The sequence below is a fragment of the Syngnathoides biaculeatus genome, chromosome 22 (assembly GCF_019802595.1).
Source record: "Syngnathoides biaculeatus isolate LvHL_M chromosome 22, ASM1980259v1, whole genome shotgun sequence".
Taxonomy (NCBI): domain Eukaryota; kingdom Metazoa; phylum Chordata; class Actinopteri; order Syngnathiformes; family Syngnathidae; genus Syngnathoides; species Syngnathoides biaculeatus.
Genome location: NC_084661.1, coordinates 15,866,207 through 15,886,552, shown reverse-complemented (window position 1 = coordinate 15,886,552; position 20,346 = coordinate 15,866,207). Strand labels below are relative to the sequence as shown.

Here is a 20,346-nt window from a genome sequence, read left to right as displayed (position 1 = left end):
TTGCGTTGCAACTATTAAATAGTATTTATTTAGTCACGTTCTGTCGTCAATGTGCAATGGAATGAGTTTTCACAGGGAATACAGTTGGTTTCTTCAAAAAACGTGGAGATTTTTTGTTTTTTTTTCTGACCCAAAAACATGCAAGTACAGTACAACAGTGTAAATATTTTTTTTTTCACATTTTGACTTCCAGTACTTGTTTGTACCACGAGAACGTCTGTGAATATGAGTTTCATACAATCCGTTTGTATGCTGATACATTACTCGGGGGGGGGGGGGGGATTATAGTTATGTTGGGTTATTGGAGGTGAATTGGAAATGTAGTCGAAACCCGATTTTTGATTCATTTTTTCAACGTTTCGGGACTTTCTGCCTTTTGTGTGCATCGGGAAATTTCACCTGAAAAGCCAAATATACCAAAAAAAAAACCAACCCCCCCCCCTCCCCCAAGAAGTTTATAGCTAATCACAGTGCTTTCCATACGAGGTCAAGTGTTACAATCGCATATAAACACGTAAAAAAAAAATGCACTTTTCATGCAAAGCGCAGCGCAAATATGAGTTGAAGTTTTAAACAGCCACAAAAATAATATTTTTTTTTAAGTCTGTGCTTGCTTGAGACAGACTGCAGTAAGTAAGGCATCGATTTATCAAGTCCTTTAAAAAAAAAAAAAAAAAATTAAACTTGCGACTTGAAAAATGCACACAACAGACAGCTGTGTTAAAAAAAAAAAAACCTAAATGAAAATAAAACGATCCCAGACATGAGGTTTATGTTTCAAAGTCCTCCAGCTCGAGCAGCATGACCTTGGCCGTGTTCTGGAAGAGGGCGGCCCGGTTCTGCTGCTCGCCCTTCTTCACCCAGTGGCCGTAGATGCGAAAGGCGCAGCCGTCGATGAGCTTGCGCACGCCGCGCAGCGAGTACGGATCGCGGGCCAGGACCTCGCGCGTCAGCGGGCGGGCCCGGCGGTACCGGCCGTACATCCGGATGCAGGCCAGCACCGTCAGCATCAGCACCTGCGGCGACGACGACGACGCTGCAGTTACTTTTTCCGTACGCTGACGAAAAGTACTCACACTCGCTACGACTGTACCATTTACTGTAATGTGCGGCGATGCGGCTAATTTGTGCATTTTTTTTCTAACGGCCACAAGGGGGCAGAAAAGGTAAGAGTGAGACCGGTGTAATATATGTGCCGAGGAAGTGACTTTTACCGGTCCGGCCCGGTTAGCGACAACTTTCCCAACACGCTCACCCTGAACGACTTTCTAGGGCTGAAGAGTCGCACTTCTTCCTTCTGGTACTGCCTGAAGAAAGGATGCGCCAGGGCCTGCTCGGCCGTCAGACGCGCGCCGGCGTCCACCACCAGCAGCCGGGAGATCTGAACGTCGGCGGCACCCAAACACGCGACGTAAGTGGGGGGGGGGGGGGGGTGCATTTTTGCAAACCGAACGCCGCGATGAACAAATCACTCGACTCGAAAGGCGACACCCGACGCGAGATGGCAGATAATCCCGACTCACCAGATCCTTCACGGTGTCCGAGCGGTCGTCCCACTCAGGCGAGCCGAACTTGTAGCGGCCCTCCATGATGGTCCTGAGCATCAGCATCTGCTTGCGGTGCCAGAACGGCGGCGAGCCAGCCAGTAAGGTGAAAAGGATCACGCCGCATGCCCAGCTGTGGTAACGCATACGTGGAGGTTGGGGCATACTTGTGAATTTTGAGTGAGGAATGTGTCTGCAAAAGTGTGCACACCCCCATGCCTAGGTTGTGGCTGTGGTTTCCAACTCCAATTTATATGCAATGGAGAAAAACAGGCACATAACGTGGCCATGGGAAAAATGCAAAGTTTGGACAAAAAGAAATGTGCATTTAAAGCCGTACTTTCTTGTTTGCGATAATAAATTAGACGCATCTGGTTAGGACTTACAGATCAACCTCTTTTCCGTAGCCGGGGTGCATTTCATCCATGGAGCACTTGAGGATTTCGGGAGCCAAATAACCGGGCGTTCCGCACAGCTCTGATCACAACAACAACAGATAAAGCGGCAGGTGGCGACAAGCCTACAAGGGTAACCGGCCAAACAGTTTTTCATTCCCACTCGAGCACCTCTCAGCTTCTCCCCGGGCTGCAGTTGCACCGAGAAGCCGAAGTCGGACAGCTTGATGTGTCCCTGGTCGTCCAGCAGAACGTTCTCGGGTTTCAGGTCGCGGTGGACGATGTGGAGGGAGTGGAGGTAGCGCACCGCTTCCAGGAGAGCTCGCATCATGCTCCTGGGTCGGAGCGCACAACGGGACAAGACGGAGATGTCAGGGAATTTAATTTGATTTTTTGATGTTGTTTTTAAATCTTTGATGGATTTAAATGGCGGAAACTCGCCTCGTTTCCTTCTCGCTCAGTGTAACTTTTTCTGTGAGGTAGTCGAACAGCTCCCCCCGCCTCATACTGTCAAGAAGAAATCATTTTTATCATCATCATCTGTCGGAAGATTTGTTTAAAAAAAAAAAATTTGAATCCATAAAATAACTTTATTGGTGGTCCCTTAATACAACAATAAAGACAGGCAGATTTTTTTTTTTTACTCTTTTAACAATATTTTGTCCTTTTTATCCTATTTGTTTTATTTTGCAACTGAGGGAAATTGGAAAAATTACCGCAAACTGGACAAAAATGTTTAATTTTTTTTTTTTTTTAAATTCAAATTAAAAAAAATCAGACAATGTTTGCTGGAAGGAATTAAACTCTTAAGTACAGGAGTATTGACTCATTTTACTTACAGGTCAAACACCAGGAAGATGAAAGTTGCAGACTCGTAGGAATCGATGAGCGTAACTACGGCAATAAAATACAAAGTTGTTATCAAACAAGTTTAGATCATAACATATTTCGTCGTCGTGAGTGCGTCGGGGGCCCTACTGATGGACGAGTGGCCCTTGACCACGTTGAGGACTTGGATCTCCTTGAGCGTGGACCTCTTCACCTCCTCCAGCTGCTGGATGGTCATCTTCTCGGCGGTGATCTCGATGATCTTGACGGCCAGCTCCTGCCCCGTGTGTCTGTGGACGCACCTGCGCACCACGCTGCTCACGCCACTGGCAACAAAAAAAAACATTTAGAACAACAGCCGGTGGGTAGGATCGGTTTCCTGGTTAGCCGGCGACCACATTTTGGGACAAAAATTACACCCAGAAGTAGGATTCGATTTGAAAAAAGATATTAGACCACAGGGTGGTAGCAAAGGACTACGTTTCTATTAGACAGGGCTAAGGCCTGATTAAATGAAGCTCCTCTTCTTACATCAACATAGTTTCAACAGCTGCCCCAGCCTCATGTCGTCCTCATCATCGTGTGCACATATTGGCCATTCATTATCTTTGCCACTTATCCTCACGAGGGTCGCGGGGAGTGCTGGAGCCTATCCCAGCTGTCAACGGGCAGGAGGCGGGGTACACCCTGAACTGGTCGCCAGCCAATTGCAGGGCACATGGAGACAAACAGCCGCACTCGCAATCACACCGAGGCAATTTAGAGTTTCCAACTAATGTTGCATGTTTTTGGAATGTGGGAGGAAACCCACATAAGGCACGGGGAGTTGAACTCGGGACCTCAGAACTGTGAGGCCAACGCTGTACCGGCTACCAGCAAGGTGACGGCCAACTGTGATGCAGACGAACGGATATGTACAAAGACACCAGTCTCAACTGTACGCTAATCTGCCGTACATGAGTAATTTTGAAATATATGTAGTTATTTTCTGTCTACACGTGTTGCTGCATTGTTTGTGCAGAAAGCTTTATTCCCGATCGCTTTGTCAGTCACACATCAAAGAATTGATGTGTCGTGTCCCCACTTTGGTTTCTCAACCGACTCACCGGCCGATCACCTCTTTGGGGTCATATTTCTGGTAAAACTCCTTGGCACCCACCCAGTCAGGCAGATCATCTCCGATGACAATGTCTTTGGTCATGCTGACGGGATGGGACTCTAATTTAGAGAACAAACAAGACTTCAAGGCAACAATAAATAACAGGAACTGCAGTCAGGACAGGGAAGTGGATGTATATTCTGGATGATGTGATGCTACACAGGCCAAACAGTCGGTTGGCTTGTGTTGTTTGTAAAATGTGACATGATCATGGTGTGCTAGTAGCGGCTCGGCGAGCCGCAGTTCACTGACCGTGTAAAACTGTCCACTCCTCACCACGTATGACGAGAAACGCGAAACAACCGTGTGAGCCACCGAGCTAATGCACAGCCATCACTGTACGTGCGTCAGTTGCAATGGTATCCGAAGAGAGTCAGATAAAAAATTCCCAAAATTGAGAAAGTGATAACATTTTGTCTGCATTCCTCATAACAGCTCGATTCCTTTTTTTTTGGGGGGGGGTGACCAATATCGCCCCCGCGTGGGCGGAGTGCAAAGGTTTTTTTTTTTTACTTTTTATTTGAGCATTGATTATAATTTTATACATACCCATATTTGATCTTAACCCACTAAAAATCAGTGTAAGTTGAATTCATTCAGTAATAGATTTATATGAATAAATTATTTTTCGATATTTTGCGGGCGTGCAGTCTGGTGAGCGGAAGTATTTGTTGTCACTTCCGCTAGCTGCTCCGATGTCTTGAAGTGTTTTTATCAGTTCGCTCTTGAGGTTTGTATTTGAAAAAGAGGCGGAAACAACTATTAAGAAAATTCATTTGTGTGTGTAAAACATTAGTGAGCATGTTCCATCGTCCAGAAATTCAATGTGCTTTGGGGGAAGTGGTATTAGCTTTAGCCTAGCTTACCTCCGCGAATGGGCTAACAGAGGCTAGCCAAAGCGTAATAAAAGATGTCTGTTTCGGTTTTGTGACCCACATATTGCTCAGATTAATAAGGGACGACCACATTTACTCATACGTATGATTGTAACAATATTATTTTGGCGCTAGTAGTTAAAACGAGGCTAAAGTCGTTGATTGCTGTCAATGCGAAAGAGTACCATTTACACGTCAACTTATTACTTGAAAAGAGGTCGAAATGTGAATTAATGCTGTTTTTGACGCAGCGGAAGCCAAGATGTCGGGCGCAGGCGGAGGGAAACGTCCCCCCGGGGGGGACAGTCCCCCCGGCCCACCTGAGAAGAAAAGCAAAAAGGAGGAAAAGACCACCACCACTCTCATTGAGCCCATTCGCATAGCTGGAGTCTCCTCTACGGTGAGCTCACTGACATTGCAAATCTCTCTTGTCATTAAGATCTGCACGGTCAAGCCTTTCTGCTACATTGTGCAGGAGGAAATGGACATGAAGGTGATCCAGTTTAAGAATAAGAAGCTGAGCGAGCGCTTGGAGCAGCGGCAGGCGATGGAGGACGAGCTACGAGAGAAAATAGAGAAGCTAGAAAAGAGGCAGGCAACCGATGATACCACCTTGCTGATTGTGAACCGCTACTGGTCGCAGGTACGAGTGCACAAAACAATTGCGTCGAATGCATTTTGACATAAATGGGCTGTGGTGGAAATAATGTCTTTGTTGCAGCTGGAAGAAAAGGTCCATGCCCTGTGTAAATGCATTGAACCGGAGGCCCCGGTGCCATCCAAACCAGTTCCCCCTCCTGCGCCACTTCCTGATCCTGTACCCATGGAGGGAGACGGGGTCAGTATGGTCTCACCGACCTCTGCCGTGCCTCCACCGCCGCTCCCTGAGGCGCACAGTGACGGAAAACTACCGGAGCATCAGCAGCATGGTGAAGTATCGAAAGAAGGCCATCAGGAGACTCCACAGCAGCCTCCGCCGCCTGACGGAGCGGAGCAGTTAACCCCCACAGAGGCCCCGTGGCAATCAACCACAGGTTAGATGTGATTTCGAGCTTTTGCGATATGTCTGTGAATGTTCCCTTTTTCCGCCCAAACCTCGTATAAAGGGTCATTTTCATAGAATTGGATCCATAATGGAAAAGACATAGCACACTCAATTTCCTTTTGAAAAGCAATTATTTTCCCCGATTATTATTATTTGAATTATCATTCAAACTGTAGTAAATATTTCAAAGGGGAAAAAAACGCAAATAAAATTTCATGATTTGCAGCATCTTTCCTGCAAATGCAAGTTACATTTTTGATTGTTCGCAAAACATCATCCTGACAATTTTTGCCCATGTGACTGAAAGTGACTGGCAGAAGAGCCAGTCGTTCTCATGCGACACCGGATGACAAATATCGCTGACGTGGCTTTTTATCGCATTGTGCAAGTTTGGGCCAGGTGATTCTGTCAGAACTATTGCATGTCTTTACCGTAATTGTGATCTGTACAAGAAGAAGAAGCAGGGATGGTTTTAACGAGTAGATAAGATCATTTTTGTACTTGTACCTGCAGAGTTTGAAAGCTATTCGGTAAATTGTGAGACTCAACACTATTTTTATATGAGTTCTTTATATCTTTACTGTTATAGAAGTGGGCAGTTCCATTAGCTCAAAAAAAGGTTACATTGGATTTTGTTGTTGTTGTTTTACACGAGAGTCTTTACCATTGTTGATCAAACTATATTGAAATGACCGACAATGATGCGTTCACGTGCGCAGAAGCATCACCGCCGCCGCCTTTCCCCCTGAGCGAGAGCGCCAAAGGTTTCGTGGCCACGCTGGAGCACAGCAGCGAGGAAGAGCTGACGCTGCACCTCCAGGACCGCATGCTCTTCAGCAAGGACGCCATCGCCTGCCTCGTGTGCGTCTTCGACCGGCTGCACAGCTGCATTGACGACATGTGCAAGCAGATCCAGGCTGCGGGTACGATTTTGATTCTGTGAATTTTCAAAGTTATGTAACAGATGTATTCATCTTCTTTTGCTGCACGGGGATTGTGCAGCTCTGGTTTTTTTTTTGTGCGGAGTCTGCTAATCGCATCTCCTAAATAGAGTGACCATAATAAGTGACCACGCTCCCTTGTTCCCGGCAGCGTGCGAGGACGAGAGCCTGTCCACCGCAGGCGCCGTGAACCGCACCCTGCTGGACGAGAACCGCAGACTACGAGACCAGGCCACTCTGCTGCAGGGCCGACATCACAAAACGTCAATGGAGGTGCGATGGATGTCCCCACTTGGCGGGCATGAAGCCGGTGTATGCATCCCAGGACGAATCACGTTTTGATCCCTCGTCGCAGTACAACGAATGGGTTGACAAGGTGACCAGCGCAGAGACCAAAGTGTCGGAGATGGAGACCACCGTGGAGGACTTGCAGTGGGACATTGAGAAACTCCGAAATAGGGAACAAAAGCTCAACAAGCACTTGGCAGAGGCCATGGAACAGGTGCAGTAGTTTGACGTTGACTCTGTGACATCAGTTTCTCTCTTTTATGCTTAGCTTAGCTTAGCTTAGCTTATGTACACATTTTTTCCCGACACTTTGGACACATACCATCTCATTTTCGTCCCATCCTTGTCTTTAGCATATTTGGTAATTTATGCAAGTGTTCAAGACAGAGAGGCCTGCAAGACCAAACGTGAGCTCACCCGTGACCCCAATAAGGACAAGCGCTGTTGAAAATAGATGACTTTTTTTTTCCCCTCACCAAAATGTAATGAGAACATCCTTTGAAAATGCAGAGCCATCATTTGCGGGGGAAAAATAGAGACAGGAAGCAAGTAAACCCAAATAAGTCAAACTTAAACCCACACTTCCTTCAGTTGAGGCAATAAATGAGATGCATCCGCTAGGGATCAACCACGTTTCTGTAGCTGGGGTGCAATTCGTCCATTAAGCACGTCGGTATTTCAGGGATATAGACTGATGGACCAAAAAAATTCATAGATAAAATTTGCAGCGTACTGTTAATTGATTATTGGTAAAGGGTTAATAACCTGCGGTCCATTGTTTGTGGTCTGCAGCTCAAGTCTGGCTACAGCAGCACCGGCAGTTCAGCTGGACTGGCTGGAGGCCAAATTACATTAACAATTCAAAAGGTGAGTTGTGTTATTAAAAGAGAAAAAAAAAAAGAGAAGACCCCCCCCCCCCCCACTTCTTCAACTCATGATGTGCAACTTTCTTTCCTTCCGTCTCAGTTTGAGAGTCTTAACACGGAGCTGGAGCACAACCAGGAGTTGGCCAACAGCCGCATGGCAGACTTGGAGAAGCTGCAGGTGGAGCTCCAAGAGGCCGTGAGGGAGAGCGAGAAGCTCAAGGTGACCCCCGGATCCGGAACGCTGACGTTTGCCTGCCTCGCTTTTCACCTTTTTGTTGCGTCGTTGCAGGCAGACGTTTAGGTCCTCTTTACTAACGAGCTGCTACAGTTTGCATGTTCTCATAACGCCCACGAGGGAAGCAATTAAGCTCCAGCGGAATGCGGTGTGCATTACATCAACTGGAGCAACTCCCGTCTTTTCAGCAAGTTTGCAGTGTGTTTGTTTTGCTCCCGAGGGTTACGGCGGTGTTGACGAGCGGCCAGGCGGACCGCAGCTCAAGTTAGATTTCATTTCATTCAGCGCAGCAGGTGCGAGGAGAGCCAATGTTGAACCGGAGTGGGTTTTTTTTGTTTTTGTTTTTTTTTTTGGACACTGGCTGTGTATGGAATATGTCCATATGTCGTATATCGTGAGTTTGCCATCTTGACTATTGTGACGATACGTTCACCTTTATAAAATGCCCTCAGTGAGTGTCAAGATCTGTCTGGAAAAAGTAGGATACGAGCAAATCTCACATAGCGCGTCGTCCTTTCTCTGTGCTAATTTTGGTTCAATGTTTTATGGGTTATGTAATATCTAATATTGGGTAGCGATCGTAGGTCATATTAAAGTTGGGAGAACATTCACAATGATTTCTCTTGCTCATATAAGCCTGTCATTGGAACAAGGGTGTGTAGTCTTTTTCTGCTTTTTTAAAAATAATGTCCGCTGTAGCGGAACGGCGGATAAGCTGGTAAAGCGTTGGCCTCAGAGTTCTGAGGATTCGGGTTTGATCCCGGCTTCACTATTTTCGGCCCCCTCGTTCCAGATCGACCTGCGCAATATTCCGGAGGAGGTCGTGAAGGAGACGGTGGAGTACAAGTGTCTGCAGTCCCAGTTCTCGCTCCTCTACAACGAGTCTCTGGGAGTGAAGACCCAGCTGGACGAGGCTCGGGCCCTCCTGCTCACAGCCAAGAACGCCCACCTCAGACAGATTGAGCACATGGAGGTAGGCCTCGTTCCCCCTGACCCCCAGATGAACTTTTCCACGTGGCTGGCCCCGCAGACGCTCTACTGACTAACTCCGGGATGCTAACACGATTCCCGCGCCTTGCCGACTTTTTAACGCATCTTGTTCGCATCTGACCGCTCAGAGTGACGAGCTGTCCCTCCAGAAGAAGTTGCGCACTGAAGTCATCCAGCTGGAGGACACGCTGGCCCAAGTGCGCAAAGAATACGAAATGCTGCGCATCGAGTTTGAGCAAAATCTCGCCGCCAATGAGCAAGCAGGTACCAATTGTACATATTGGGGGCGTGGCTCACCTGCCGATTTTGCCATTCCGTCTGTCCACCTTCCTCCCTCAGGACCAATCAACAGGGAGATGCGACACTTAATCAGCAGCCTTCAGAACCACAACCTGCAGCTGAAAGGTGACGTGCAGCGCTTCAAGAGGAAGCTGCGCGAAACCCAGGTCGAAATCAACAAGGTAGATGTTAACGTGCTTCACTTATAGTCAAATAGTCGACACTTGCAAAATTAAATTTTTCGCTTTTTTTTTTTGTTTGTTTGTTTGTTTGGGGGTTGTGAAAGTTACGCTGCCTGAGCAGCGACGCGGGCGTTCTCGTTTTGGAGGAGTCTGCCGCCGATGCCATGGAGGTGAAAAAGGAGGAAGACGAGGACCAAGAAGAGGAGGAGGAGAGGAGGAAGGAGCTGGAGAGGCAGCGGGCTCGCGAGAGGGAAAGGGAGGCTGAGCGCGAGCGAGAACGGGAGCGCGAGCGGGACCGGCAGCGCAGCGACGAGCTCAAGAGGAAAGACTCGGACACGTTGAAGATGCTCAGAGTCGAGCTCAAGTACGCCCCCGCACCCAAGCTTGGATGCCGTTCGGAGTCAATTTGTTGACCCTTTGCGTTAAACATGGTTTGTGTTTGCTGCCTTTCAGGAAAGCTCAGGAGTCCCAGAAAGAGATGAAGCTCCTGCTGGACATGTACAAATCGGCCCCAAAGGAGCAGAGGGACAAAGTGCAACTCATGGCAGCCGAACGGAAATCCAAAGCAGAGGTCTGAGCCCACCCTGTCGCAAAAACAGTCCAGCCCATCCGCTTTTAGAACAAAAACAAGTATTGAATAATTTGACGTGATTCAAAACAATTGCTCGTTCAATTTTGGTCTGAGCGCGTCCTCCGGTGATGCGAGTGGGTTTGTGTGTGCTGCGCTCTGAAGACGGCTACATGACCAAATTTGAGAAAAAAAAATAAATTCCCGTGCGGAGCCCAAATTCCCAAAACCTACAATGAAGAACGGCGGTGGCACCATCACGCCTTGCGGCTGTTTTTCTTCACTTGGGACTGGCGCCTTTGTCGAAGCGGGAGGGGATTTTAAACTGTTCCAAATATCAGTCAGCGTTAGAATGAAACCTTCAGGCTTTTGCTCGAGCCTTTTTTAGAACATCTGAATTTAATTTGAGGGTTAATCAAAGGCTTCGTAAATGGTGTCTGACTCCCACATAACAGGCGTTTGAATACGAAAACAACCGCAGCCCCAGTTACGGGAGGGTGTGTACACTTTTGCAACCACATTACCACTCCATTTCCCCCCCCCCCCATTTCACCTCTGGAAAGGATGTTCAAACTTGCGCCCCCCCCACGTAGGTGGAGGAGTTGAGGATGCGCGTGCGGGAACTGGAGGAGCGCGAGAGGAAGGAGAGCAAAAAGCTGGCCGACGAGGACGCCCTCCGGAAGATCCGAGTGGCCGAAGAGACCATCGAGCACCTGCAGAAGAAGTTGGGCGCCACCAAGCAGGTATCGGCCACGCGCGTTCGCTGAGGTTCACGCCGGACACAAGTTGGAACGTGGCGCAATAGTAAAGGGAGGAGCTGAAAAATGAATGTTTTGGGTGTGCCTCTCTGGCCCAAACGCGTCCACGTCCACGTCCGCGTCAGGTCAGGGATGACGCGACACGTGTGGAAGGCTGTCGTGAGACGTCCAATGTCCAAAACAAGCTTTCACAGAGGTCGGGTGTCGCTTCAGCGATGTTGTCATTGTTAAACCTGAGCCACACCCACAATAGCTCATATTTTGCACTCGATATGGAACCGCTTGGACCTTTGACCTTTGAGAAGTCTTGGATATTTATTGCAGTGGTGGGGGGGGACCCCCCCCCCCTTCCCTCTCCCCAAAATGTCCCCTGAGGGCCGTAATAAAAAAAAGATGACGCAACCTTCGAACAAGTGTTGCTTATTATATATTGTCAGCATTTGTGAGCTTATTCTTTTGGAATAGCTTGGTGGGTCCGATTAATGTTCTTGTGGATTAGCGCACCGAGCCAACAAAACATACTAAACTAGTTACTCTTCCCCACCTTAGCGTTGGGCCAATTAAAGGCTGATATGATTTTGACTTATGACCGTAATTCCCCGCCTTCAGAGCACACCTGGTTATAAGCCTCACCGAGTACATACGTAAAGGAAATCATATTTGGTACATACATACGCCGCAGCTGTGTAAAAGCCGCAAGTGCCCACATTGAAACAGGCAATAATTACAAAGAAAGATGGTACACAGAAAGAGTTTAATGCTAGCGCCATTTAACGCTAGTGCTAATGCTAAAGCTAGCACTAATGCTAACAGCGCCGGTTAAAACTCACCGGTAAATATCACTGAGACACGTCAGTCACACAGCAGCAACACGGTAGCGCAGTGCTAACATGGCCGGTAAAAGTCACTTCCTCGGCACACATATTCCACGGTCTCATTCTTACCTTATCCGCCGGAGCGCCCCCTTACGGCCGTTAGGAAAAAATGCACAAATTAGTTGCATCACTGCATAAACCGCAGGGTTGAAAGCTTGTGGGGGGAAAAAAAAGTCACGGCTTGTAGGCCGGAAATTACGGTACATAAATCTGGTAGGCATGCAGAATTGTGTCCTTGTCATATGTGGCCAAAGCAGTTGGTTTAGCTGTCCTAACTACAAAAATGTATTTTGTTCAAAAGCATTTAATAAAGCGGCCATGTGGGGTCATTCCAAATCGTTGTCGCGAGCAGCGGTAGCCATGGTTACCTTGTAGTGACGATTTTTGACAGGCTCTTGTAGTACGTTGGTCAGTCTGCAGTAACACGAGCCCGTGCGGGTAAATGATCATCGCGAAGTTTCGAGGAAAGGTTCTGCCTATTGAACTTATTAATTATCATCGTTCCAGCCCCGGAAAGCACGTCTTTCGGAGTCAAATTGACTTTCTGCCGGATCTCCTCTCGTATCACGCGGAAAACAATGGAAAGGATTCCGCCCGCCGAAATTGAACCCGGGTCGAGCGGGTCCGGAAAAGTCGCTGGATATAGCGAGCAAACGTCTCCGTTGGCAGCGTCTCTGCTTCCGTGTTAGTGCGAGCACCGCATGTCGGCGAGTGACAAAGGCGAAGAATACATAAAACATTAATTTCAATTTGCGTATGTTTCTTTCTATTTTCTTAAAAAAAAAAAAAAAAAAACCTATGTGGGCCGCACATGGTAATTACTGTAATTTGGCCCCCCGGGACCCGCAGTCCGCGGTTTGCCGATCCGGTACGGTTCCGATGAGCTCAAGGAGAGACGCTTGCGTCGGGATATCCTGCAGCGCCTTCCGCTTGGGAGGTCCGGCACAACTAACGCGGTCCAGACTGTTGCCGATTTTTATCCGGCGCTTCGGGCCCCGTCCCGTGTGAAACAGAACCGCTCAGGATGTTGTAGGTTGAGTCACCGTGACGGCTGCGCAAAACAAAAACCAAAAAAAAAAAAAGATGAAATGTAGAATCTGCTTGAGGCAATCGTTTGCGATTTTGTTCCGAAAGGAGCAGAAATTGGGCCCAGTCGGCGGTTTCGCAGGTGCCGAGCGTTTGCGTTTGTGTGTCTCGAGGAGGAGGAGGCGCTGCTGAGCGAGATGGACGTGACGGGCCAGGCCTTCGAGGACATGCAGGAGCAGAACAGCCGGCTGTTGCAGCAACTGCGCGAGAAGGACGACGCCAACTTCAAGCTGATGAGCGAGCGCATCAAATCCAACCAGATCTACAAGCTGCTCAAGGAGGAGAAGGAGGAGCTCGCCGACCAGGTGCTCACGTTCAAGACGCAGGTGGGAGGCCGACCCGGCGGCGCGCCAGCGGTTGCCCCAGTGGCTATGCCAGCATGCTAACGCCACGCCACGCGCGTCCGCGGGTTGCTTTGTTTTGGCCTCGGCAGGTGGACGCGCAGCTGCTGGTGGTGCAGAAGCTGGAGGAGAAAGAGGGCGTCCTCCAGAGCACGCTGGCCACCCTGGAGAAAGAACTGTCGGTCCGGACTCAAGCACTGGAACTCAACAAGAGGAAGGTGAGGCCTGCCGGGGCCGCGCCGACGCGTCCTGACGGTGGTCGCAAAACGCCCTTCGAAGTCAGGTTAACACCAAATAAAGTTCTGATGTTCCAACCAGGGCCCGCCTGCGTGGAGTTGGCATGTTTTCTCCGGGTGGGCACTCCGGTTTCCTCCCACATTCCAAAAACGTGCAACATTATTTGCAAAAATAAATCAATAAATTGCCCGTAGGTGTGATTGTGAGTGCGGCTTCTCCGTCTAAATGTGCCCTGCAATTGGCCGCCAAGCAGTTCAGGATGTACCCCGCCTCCTGCTTGTGACAGCTGGGATAGGCTCCGGCACACTCCGCGACCCTCGTGAGGATAAGCGGCAAAGAAAATGGATGGATGGATGTTCTAGTAAGCTGTCGTTATTCTCAGAACATTACACATTTAAAACAAGTGTTGAATTTGTCGTTTACATCCATCCATCCACCCATCCATTTTCTTTGCCGCTTATCCTCATGAGGGTCGCGGAGAGTTGATGGATGGATGAATGTAAATGACAAATTCAACACTTGTTTTAAATGTGTAATGTTCTGAGAATAAAGACAGCATATTAGAACATTCATCCATTTTCTTTGCCGCTTATCCTCACGAGGGTCATGCTGGAGCCTATCCCAGCTGTCAACGGGCAGGAGGCCTGAACCGGTCGCCAGCCAATCACATTGCACATGGAGACAAAACCGCCGCACCCACAATCACACCTACGGGCAATTTAGAGTGTCCAATTAATGTTGCGTGTTTTTTTTTTTGGGAGATGTGGGAGGAGCCCACCCGGAAAAAAACCCCACGCAGGCACGTGGACGACATGCAAATGCCATGCGGGCGGGACCGGGATCGCTTTACCAGCTGCCCCACCGTGCCGCCATTCTCAAAACATTCCACCTTTAAAAGAAATGTTGAATTTGTCATTTACAATTCAACATTTTTTGGGTGAAAATTGATTGTCATTTGCGGGGGAAGGCGAGGAAGTTGCGAGTTCACTTCCGGAAGTCTGACGTCGCCGTTGCGCCGCCGCAGGCGGTGGAGGCCGCGCAGCTGGCGGAGGACCAGAAAGTGCAGCTGGAGCACACGCAGGCCAAGCTGAAGGAGATCCAGGTCGCCGTCGCCGAGAACCGCACGGCCCGCGAGAGGGAGAGCAGCAACCTCAAGCGAGCGCAGGTAGGGAGCCGCCACTAGATGGCAGAAGGTACAATTCTCGTCTTGCTATTTGTGCAAGAGAACCAAAAAAAAAAAAAAAAAAGTTTTGGGTTGACATAAACAGGCCCAGATTTGTCGATTAGCGAGTACGTTGAGACGCGATCGTCGTCAGTTCAGTTTTTCCTGGCCCAAATTAAGGCAGCGAATGTTTTCGCAAGGCCGTGTGCCGCTTTTTCTTTCCTTCGAGCCTGCCACCTCGCCTTGAAACATGTTTTACGAGGTGCCAAACGTGCGGCGCGATGCTCCTTTGAAATGGTTTTTGCGCAAAAATCAGACTTAAAAAAAAAAACCCAACGTTTGACCCGTTTGAAAATTCACGGCGGAGAAGCGGTCAAAACGGAAACTCGGTCGGATGACGTTTTTCACGATGTCATTGCTTTCCGAGCAGGAGGTGGCCCACCTCCGAATTTGATACTTTGGCGTTTGTACTTGTTGTGACATTTTGGAATTGAAAACGCGCGTCTGGGCTCAACAATGGATCCGTTTCAGCGTCCGTTTGTGTTTTAAGTCCGCTTATTTCTACCGGTGCGCCTGACAGAATTGCACATAAACGTTACAAGGTTTAAAAAAAAAAAAAAAAGTCCTTTAAAAATGGCAAAATTCTGTTCGAAGGTCTTAAAAATGTCAATAAAAAACGTTGCAAGGTTCGCTTTGTGCTTTTGAGCAAAACGGAGGCCTCCCATATTGGACTCTCGGAGTTACTGGACGAGAGGTCTCGAATTGGGTTCAAGTGGCGTCAACTCGGCACGGCAAAGGTAAAGCGTCGGCCTCGCCGTTCCGAGGTTCCGGGTTGGATCTCCCCGTGCCTGCGTGGGTTTCCTCCCGCATCCCCAAAACGCGCAACATTAATTGGACACTCTAAATTGCCCGTAGGTGCGATCGCGGGTGCGGCTGTTTGTCTCCACGCGCAATGTGATTGGCTGGCGACCGGTCCAGGGTGTCCACCTGGGATAGGCTCCAGCACTGCCCGTAATCTTTGCGAGGATAATGCGGCGAAGAACGTAAATGGATGGACTTGTGTCCTGGTGGGGTTTGTCCCCGGCAAGATTCAAACATGGAATCTCAAAATTGCAAGCCGCGTTAGCACACGGTGCACGCTCACCCCCAAAAAACAAAAAAAAAAAAATGGAATCAATAAATCCCGCTTTTCCACATGCGTCCCAGGAGGATCTGTCCAGGTTGAGGCGGAAGCTGGAGAAACAGAAGAAGGTGGAGGTGTACTCGGACGCCGACGAGATCCTGCAGGAGGAAATCAACCAGTACAAGGTGGGAGACCAACCGCGAGGACCAATCACGATGGACGTCAAAAACCACATTTCATGAGCAGCAATAGTACAAATGGTGCATTCCACCGTGTCCGAAATGGTTTTTTTGCGTGCAGGCGAAGTTGCGCTGCCCGTGCTGCAACACGCGCGACAAAGACACGGTGCTGACCAAGTGTTTCCACGTCTTCTGCTACGAATGTCTGAAGATGCGCTACGACACGCGCCAGCGCAAGTGCCCCAAGTGCAACTGCGCCTTCGGCGCCAACGACTTTCACCGCATCTACATCACCTGAAAACGTCCACGCGGACAAAAACGTGACCAAACAGTGACTGAGTGTCGTCTGTAGTTTAATAAACAGCCAGTGAGTACATTTGGCGACGTGATATTATTTTTGCATCCGGCGTTGGATTTTTCTTTTCCGAGGAATCCCGAACGCATCTCGAAGCGTTTCTTTTGCGTCCGGGAAACGAGAACGGCCGGATTAGCGGGGGTCTCGGTTCCCGCGGCGTTGTGACGTCGCCGGCGGGCAGCTGGGCGCCGACGCAATCACCTTGGGCGAGCTGTGCGAGTGTGCGTCCGTTTATGTTTCATGTTTTGCTAGTTGTGTGTCCGTGTGTGTGTGTGTTGCGCTTGTTCATGTTTCCCTCGCGTGTTTTTGTGCGTGCCTGTTTTGTGTTTGTTGTTTGGTTTCTCTCGCGTGTGTCATTTTGTTTCATCTGTTACGTATTTTTTTTTTTTTTTTCCTGCGTGAATGTGTGCACACGTGTGGTATATTGATTTTTTGTGTGTTTCGCGCTGGTTGTGTGTTCATCCCGTTGCCATGGCGCCCCTCGGCGAGTTTTGACACAACATCTGCAGCTTATAGTGGCTCATTACAGTATGAAATCACAGCGGTGGAAAGTCGGCGCATATGGGCGGCCGTTGCGCAGCTCCAGGTCGTCCTAAAGGTCGAGTAGAAAAACATCTGCGCGAGGACATTCTTCAGGCGTCGTTAATGCGATGAGACTCCTTTTTCCCTCCTCCTCCTCCCGCTCGGCGGACGATGTGAACGTTTGCCGGGAGGTTGGCTCGCGTCTGTTTGACGTTAGAACTTGTGGGAAAGGCAGTTCGCACCATGTTGCGCAGGAACCATTCCAGACTCCGCAGAGAGAGAGAGAGAGAGAGAGAAAAAAAAAAAGTTAATTCAGCATTTGGGAACAGTTAGATAAACGTTCCAGGAGAGAGAGAGAGAGAGAGGGAAAAAAAAAAAAAAAAAAAAAGGTAAAACTGGTTTTTGCGTGATGCGTCAAGGCTGCGCCTTTGGTACCTGGGACTTGCTCGCGGTCGCCGTAACAATTTTGGAAGGAAGGGGGGGAAAAAAAAATAAATATTATGCGTAGTCTACAATTGATTGATGGTGTAGTGGTACACACGTCCGCCTTTGGTGCGGGCAGCGCGGGTTCGATTCCCGCTCCGTGACAATGTCGATATCTGCCCTGTGACGGACCGGGGACCGGTTCCGCCTTTCGCCTGAAGCTAGCTGGGATAGGCTCTGGTGTTCCTGCAACACTTGTGAGGATAAGCGGCTTGGATAATGACACGACGTTGCAATCGCGTTATGTGGATCAAAACGACAGCCGCAGGTCGGGTGCAACTGGCAATTTCGTGCGTTTCAATCTCGAGGGGACGGAATGCAATTTTTGGCTTTTTCCACCCTTTAAGGCACAGGTGTCAAACTAGTGGCCACGGGGCCAGATGCGGCCCGCAACCCGTGCCTATCAGCTTCCGTGATTTTTGTAAAATCTGGAACAAAATTGTCACATCATAAATGACGTTGAGCTATTGCAAGCATTTTTGTGTTACCAAACAACAATACTTGAAAAATCCCTTACCTTTGATTTCTGAATTCATCCATTTTCTTAGCCGCTTATCCTCACGAGGGGCACGGGGAGTGCTTTAGCCTATCCCAGCTGTCAACGGGCAGGAGGCGGGCCACACCCTGAACTGGTCGCTACAATTGCAGGGCACACAGAGACAAACAGTTACACTCGCAATCACACATTAATGTTGGACGTTTTTGGGGTGTGGGAGGAAAACTGGAGTGCCCACCCGGAGAAAACCCACCCAGGCACGGGGAGAACATGCAAACTCCACCGTGCCGCTTGATTCCAAAACTAGTTGATCAATTCTAATGTGTAAATATGATGGGTCGATTCAAGATTTTCACGTTTTCTGACAGAAACCGCAACTACGACGTGGGCCGCGGCGGAAACGAGTTTGACCCCCCCGGGTCAGAACCGTACCGTCGATTTGGTGGGGAGGGGGGAACGAAAAAAAAAAAAAAAAAAACACTCCGAAAGGAGGAAAGCGGTCAGTTGCGAGCGACCCGGATTTGGCGTTTCGAAACGGGCCCGGCGGTGCCGTCACACCTCCAGATGTTCCCGGGGCCAAAAGCTGCGAGTTCAGCGCCTTGTTATTGCATTTTTGCGCTGCTGCAGGAGGCTCCGCCCTGCCCCCAGACGCTAGTAACGCCGGCGCTCTGCGTCAGGGACACTCACGTCTTCCCGAGTCAGAAAGTCACTGTTCCTTCGTTCTTCCTTTCTTTCCTTCGTTCTTCCTTTCTTTCCTTCTTTCTTTTTTTTAATTCATGATTTTTGCACCGAGCTCGGGTGGAAAAACGCCGCGTCGCACTTATGGTTCCACTTAGGGGGCCGCTTGTAATGGCGGAAACGCGAACGTGTAATTGGGGGGGGGGGCGGACGCGACGCTAACTGTGTCAAACGAGTTTATTTACAATACATATATATATATATATATATATATTTTTTTTTTTCTCAAGATGTTCACACCCCCCCCCAAAAAAAACCTGTTAAACTGTAGCGCCAACTACTGGCAAGGAGGACTTACCCTGTTAGCATTTTTTTGTTTTGTTTTGTTCATTTTTGTCTGGTTTCAGCAGCCTTTACAACGACCCGGTACCTTGGACTAAAGGCGGTATCTTAGCTATTATCCATCCATTCTCTTAGCTGCTTATCCTCACAAAGGTCGTGAGGTGTGCTGGAGCCTATCCCAGCTGTCAACGGGCAAGAGGCGGGGTACACCCTGAACCGGTCGCCAGCCAATCGCAGGGCACACGGAGACCAACAGCCGCAGTCACAATCGCACCTCGGGGCAATTTAGGGTGTCCAATGAATGTTGCGTGTTTTTGGAGATGTGGGAGGAAAACCGGAGTCCCCACCCGGAGGAAACCCGCGCAGAACATTCAAACTCCACACAGGTGGGACCGGCTTCGAACCCAGCTCCTCAGAACTGTGAGGCCGACACCTTACCAGCTGTTCCACCGTGCCGCCTTCCAATGTATATATTTGATTTTCTCTTTCTCCCCAACCTGTTAAAACTGTTGCAATGTAGCGCCAACTACTGGCAAGGAGGACTTACCCCGTTTGTTTATTCTTGGCTGGTATCGCCGGAAAGTGTTGGCCTCACAGTTCCAAGGTTCGAGGTTCAATCCCGGCTCCGCCCGTGTGGTTTGCATGTTCTCCCCGTGCCTGCGTGGGTTTTCTCCGGTTTCCTCCTACATCCCCAAAAAGATGCAACATTAATTCGACACTCTAAATTGCCCGTAGGTGTGATCGCGAGTGCGGCTATCTGTCTCCATGTGCCCTGCGATTGTCTGGCGACCAGTTCGGGGTGTAACCCCCCCCTCCAGCCCGTTAACAGCTGGGATAGGCTCCAGCGCTCTCCGCGACCCTCGTGAGGATAAGCGACTAAGAAAATGGGTGGATGGTGTATCAGTGGCTGGTTTGGTCAGCCTTTACAACTACCCGGTACCTTGAACTAAAGCCGTTATCCGAGTTAATACCAATAAACAATTTATTCTTTGATCCTCACAGGCACGTTTTGGAAACGTTAGCGAAAGAACCTCGAAACAGATTCGAACCTTGAATCTCACAACTGCGAGGCGCACCCACTCACCACTACCGAACATCGTGCGGCGTCACAAAAGGCCGCACGATGTTATTACTTTTCCCCAAAGTGCGTCGCTTGTCGCAATCCCTCCGTTTATGTATTTTGCTGTTTGTTTTCTTTCTTTCTTTGCAATGCGCGAGCGCGCCGGCTCGATCGCGAGCGCGCCGTTGGCAGCCGGCGCGGATGACGTCGTCAGGCGTGGTAATAACAATGAGAACACGATTGAATCCAGACTACAAGGACCCCCCTCTCTCTCTCTCTCTCTCTCTCTCCCCCTCCCTCTTTCTCTCTCTATCTTTCTCTCTTTCGCTCCCCCGTGCGTAAAATATGTTGCGCCCGTACTTCTAAAAAAAAGAAGTTTAAAAGTTGAACGCGCGTCGGCTTGGGCGTCGCGCGCACGTACGCGATGTGGGAAAAGATTGAGAAAAAGTCCACT

The 20,346-nt window shown here is 49.2% G+C and overlaps 2 protein-coding genes and 1 long non-coding RNA gene across 5 annotated transcripts; 1 reads left to right on the top strand and 2 right to left on the bottom strand.

Moving 5' to 3' along the window:
• Positions 1-266: 266 nt before the first annotated feature.
• phkg2 (phosphorylase kinase, gamma 2 (testis)) lies at positions 267-4,420 on the bottom strand. Its single transcript, XM_061809618.1, has 10 exons — positions 4,179-4,420; positions 3,874-3,985; positions 2,918-3,093; positions 2,779-2,833; positions 2,381-2,446; positions 2,111-2,274; positions 1,931-2,021; positions 1,524-1,677; positions 1,256-1,381; positions 267-1,016 (listed from the first exon to the last, which is right to left on the bottom strand). The coding sequence occupies exons 2-10, from the start codon at positions 3,966-3,968 to the stop codon at positions 771-773; spliced, it is 1,173 nt and encodes a 390-aa protein (XP_061665602.1). The 5' UTR covers positions 3,969-3,985; positions 4,179-4,420; the 3' UTR covers positions 267-770.
• Positions 4,421-4,566: 146 nt separating this feature from the next.
• On the top strand, positions 4,567-16,332 carry LOC133495224 (E3 ubiquitin-protein ligase BRE1B-like). 2 transcript variants are annotated; one of them, XM_061809610.1, is made up of 20 exons: positions 4,567-4,656; positions 5,053-5,201; positions 5,277-5,444; positions 5,523-5,835; positions 6,566-6,769; positions 6,939-7,060; positions 7,143-7,289; positions 7,868-7,942; positions 8,042-8,161; positions 8,970-9,149; positions 9,295-9,430; positions 9,506-9,627; positions 9,732-9,991; positions 10,081-10,198; positions 10,789-10,938; positions 13,031-13,240; positions 13,348-13,473; positions 14,517-14,657; positions 15,861-15,962; positions 16,078-16,332. In XM_061809610.1, exons 2-20 carry the CDS (start codon positions 5,064-5,066, stop codon positions 16,252-16,254), a joined length of 3,009 nt encoding a protein of 1,002 aa, XP_061665594.1. In that variant the 5' UTR covers positions 4,567-4,656; positions 5,053-5,063; the 3' UTR covers positions 16,255-16,332. The 2 variants fall into 2 exon arrangements, with proteins under 2 accessions (XP_061665594.1, XP_061665593.1); XM_061809609.1 differs by having other exon boundaries at positions 13,028-13,240.
• A 138-nt stretch (positions 16,333-16,470) lies between these two features.
• On the bottom strand, positions 16,471-20,316 carry LOC133495231 (uncharacterized). Of its 2 annotated transcripts, none has more exons than XR_009793517.1 (4): positions 20,253-20,316; positions 19,380-19,515; positions 17,834-17,952; positions 16,471-17,100 (listed from the first exon to the last, which is right to left on the bottom strand). It is a non-coding gene; the product is annotated as an uncharacterized LOC133495231 (long non-coding RNA). The 2 variants fall into 2 exon arrangements; XR_009793516.1 differs by lacking the exon at positions 20,253-20,316 and adding an exon at positions 19,917-20,028.
• Positions 20,317-20,346: the final 30 nt, after the last annotated feature.